We start from the raw sequence: 3,574 nt of genomic DNA, 5'->3' as shown, positions 1-3,574 counted from the left end.
TTCCAACTAAACACAAAGGCATGGCCGCTCTCAGGTTTCTCTCTGCTTCCATGTAATAGCACCTTGAATGAGGCTTTAGTCGGCCTTGATCCCGACCAATCCCGACGACGCCGCGCGGGTGGCGGTGCTGCCATCGGTGAGCAATGCATGACCGAGCGTGACCGACTGTAACGACTAACGTACATTCAAACCTAAGAAAGTGAGGGGGAGGCACGTCGTGGGTGGTCCGCCGTCGTGCCGCCGACCGGGAACGCGACGCGTTGTGTGGTCCGGCTGGATTCATGCGTCTCGAGTGGCGACTATCGCGTAGAAGATGCGAGAGGCCTCGCCGTAGCGGGACGCAGACCTTTGGGCCTCGTGGTTAGCCGAGATCGATCCGTGGGCTCGATCGCACCAAGGTATCCGCGTGACCCGCGTCCTCTCGCCGTCCTTCGATTGTTTATTTCGCTGCGACGCAGCGTATTCGCGAAAGGGAGAAGCTGAGCTTTCTTTTTGTCTCGTCGAAAATGGCAGGGAAAGGGGAGACTCGCTTCTACCGCTTTCGCTTTCGTTAAAATCACGTTTTTCTCAATCGATTCCCCACCGATGTGTGAAAAACTCTTGCTTTCCGCTTGCAGATGATTTCTTTACTAATCCTCTGTTGCCTGCTGCTCCGCGACGGCTCGTCTCTGGAACTGGATCAGGGATTTACGGCTAACGAGAACAGTGAGAATGGCACGTGGGAGGACGTGGACCTGAGCCGGCATAGAATCAACGATCCTAATTATTTGATGGAGAGATATCCCATAGGCAAGTTGCCGGACACTTCGACCTGCCGCAGGCGCGCCAAGTGCGTTCCGCTGTCCAGAAATACTTGTATGGGTACGAAATTACCTTACACTTTTACCACGTTGGACCTTGTGCCAGAGCGCATAACTCAAGACATTATTGAGGTAGATAAGATTATTATTTATGTATTCTTTGCATTAGTAATGCTCTCGCTCTTCTTTCCTTCCGATAAAACGTGATCTCTGCGAATATTTACGCATGCAAGTTAGAAACTTGGCGTTGCAGAGCTTTCTAAGTAATACACCTACTTGCGTCTGTTTAAACCAGCAAGTTTGATATCAAGATTGTATCTCATAGGCCCAGTTTTTCATCTTCTGGCTAACTGTTAACCAGAGGTGTTTCATCTTCTGGTTAACAGTTAACTAGAGGTTAGTTGAGTCTCTTTCTTTTTATATATTATTATCTAAGGTCTGGTTTATCATTTTCCAAAATGAAAAACCTTAGATAATAACATAGAAAATAATATAGAAATAACATAGAAAAAGATGGAGAGTTAACTAACTTCTGGTTAACAGTTAACCAGAAAATGAAAAAACAGGCCTTAGAGTGAATTTTACAAACGTCGGTTAACTGTTAACCAGAGTTCACTCAACTCTATACTTTTTTCTATCTTGTTATTTAGAAAAGACAGAATCAATTAACCTTCGGTTAGCAGTTAACCGACGTTTGTGAAACTGGCCCTTACTATGCTTATCTTTCGACAACAATGTGAAGCTATAAGGGTAATATACAGTTGCGCCCACGTAGAGACGGCCCTATTGCGCTCATAGTCAGGCTGAAGCGTGCCTTTTTTTAGGAGAGAACGTTCCTTCACGCGGACTTCGATCGATCGGTGTGTTTTGGCAAAACATAAACACGGACACCGATCGATCGAAGCCGCGTGAAGGAACGTTCTCTCCTCAAGAAAGACACGCTTCAGCCTAAGCGCGGTAGGGCCGTCTCTATACGCGGGCGCAACAATATTTTAATGTTTAAGAATCGCTACATTTCGACCAAGGGTTTTGGTCGAAATGTAGCGATTTTCAAGCGATCTGACTATACAAAATAAAAGATTTACAAATTATTACATAGATAAAGTAAAAACGAAAGTATAATATTTCTCCGCCAGCACCTAGTAGTGCTAATAAAGGAGGTTTTCCTGTTGCCAGTGGTGCCGAATTCACCTTTCATTATAAATAAAGTATATAACCAAGTCCGAGATATTAAGTTAACAGTTGCACATATTACAATTTGTTCAGGATTCACCTGAACTGGAGTCGATCCCGAGCGATATCAGGGGCCCGATTCTTGAATTCATTCGAAGAAGAAACGTAGACGAAAATTCTGCTCTGACAGAAAAGTTGAAAGTCGATTGGTTAAAAGCTATGCGAATAACCAATCAACTTGCAACTTTTCTGTAAGAGCAGAATCTTCGTATACGTTTCTCCTTCGAACAGATTCAAGAATCGAGCCCCTGGACCCCTGTGAAGTTAGCCCCCCATTATTTAAAAATGTAACTTTTTTACGAGTTCTCTATAGATTTACAATAGTTCCAGAGTTCTTGATGGGTTTAAGAAATAGTTCTGCCCATTAAAGACGTTAAAATGAATTTTTTAAAATGCTAACTTCACGCAGCCCCCCATTTTCGTAAAAACTAATTTTTTAATGGAGTTCTGGATAGATTTCGCATAGTTCTAGAGTTCTTGATACATTTTAACAACAGTTCTACACGAGAAATAAATTTATTTTATAACGCCATACAAATACATTAAAATTTTTTTGTAACGTTGTTTCTAGATACTTTTGTTCTATACCTTGACTTTTACTATTCTTAATCAATAAAATTGAAATATCATAATTCACCTTTTCCTTTTTAAGAAAGAAACCAAATACAGTGGGAACTGCATCTTTTTTTAATTTCCTTTTTCCATTTAATGTTTGTTGCCACATCTCAGGAGCAAAATGTATCTATATAAAAGAAACAATATTTAATTTAATCATAATTGTTATTTAATTATTTTCATAAATAATAAAACATTAGAAATCAAAATAATTACAATAATTTTTAGTTTTTGAAATTTACAAATTACGTTATATACATTGAGAATAAGAAATATCAATACATAAATCAAAATAGAGACAAGATTCATAATATCATTTTTAATCAAGTTAATAATACATTTGTAATTTTGTTATAACTTTGTTAGAAACATGATACTTAACCTCACAAAGATACGAATTATTCGTAGGTGTACAATCTTTACGGCCAACATTTTTTGTCCATATCGCACGACGTTTGCAATTTCTAGGAAAAACCTTCATACAATATCCTTTTGACGATGAATTATTACAAAATTCTGCCCAACAACCACCCATTTTTGTACAATCACGTTCACTACGGTAAATACGCATACATCGTATGTACAAAACAAAAACAAAAGAAAAAGAAGAGTGAGATGCCTATGTTTCTCTCTCACTCGCAGGAATTTGCCGAACTCTCTTATGGCCAGTCTCTGATTACAGGGTCTCTAGGGTACTCGTAAGAAAAGTTAAAATTTTAAATAATGGGGGGCTAACTTCACAGGGGTAGCCCCTGGAGCCGTTCGCGCCACCTGTCGGTCGCGTTGCGATAACTTGCGGGAGCACGTGCCAACAGCGTGATATTCCGTCGCGCGATCTCGGGCGTCCAATCCGCGACACTTATGTTTTTTTGTCTCCCCGGTGAGTTCGGTGCGCCCGGCGAATCCGGCGATCGCGTCAGACGCAT

At 40.9% G+C, this 3,574-nt stretch overlaps 2 protein-coding genes across 2 annotated transcripts; one reads left to right on the top strand and one right to left on the bottom strand.

The window, feature by feature from the left end:
• The first annotated feature begins 30 nt into the window (after positions 1-30).
• On the top strand, positions 31-1,191 carry LOC105568029. The gene is made up of 2 exons (XM_012023386.1): positions 31-398; positions 618-1,191. Exon 2 carries the CDS (start codon positions 618-620, stop codon positions 1,005-1,007), a length of 390 nt encoding a protein of 129 aa, XP_011878776.1. The 5' UTR covers positions 31-398; the 3' UTR covers positions 1,008-1,191.
• A 1,341-nt stretch (positions 1,192-2,532) lies between these two features.
• Positions 2,533-3,270, bottom strand: LOC105568038 (THAP domain-containing protein 3-like). The gene is made up of 2 exons (XM_012023399.1): positions 3,031-3,270; positions 2,533-2,775 (listed from the first exon to the last, which is right to left on the bottom strand). The coding sequence occupies exons 1-2, from the start codon at positions 3,217-3,219 to the stop codon at positions 2,533-2,535; spliced, it is 432 nt and encodes a 143-aa protein (XP_011878789.1). The 5' UTR covers positions 3,220-3,270.
• Between the last annotated feature and the right edge of the window lie 304 nt (positions 3,271-3,574).

Source organism: Vollenhovia emeryi, unplaced genomic scaffold (genome assembly GCF_000949405.1).
Source record: "Vollenhovia emeryi isolate VEMERY1.0 unplaced genomic scaffold, V.emery_V1.0 DF942668.1, whole genome shotgun sequence".
NCBI lineage: Eukaryota > Metazoa > Arthropoda > Insecta > Hymenoptera > Formicidae > Vollenhovia > Vollenhovia emeryi.
This window is presented reverse-complemented; position numbering and strand designations above follow the sequence as displayed.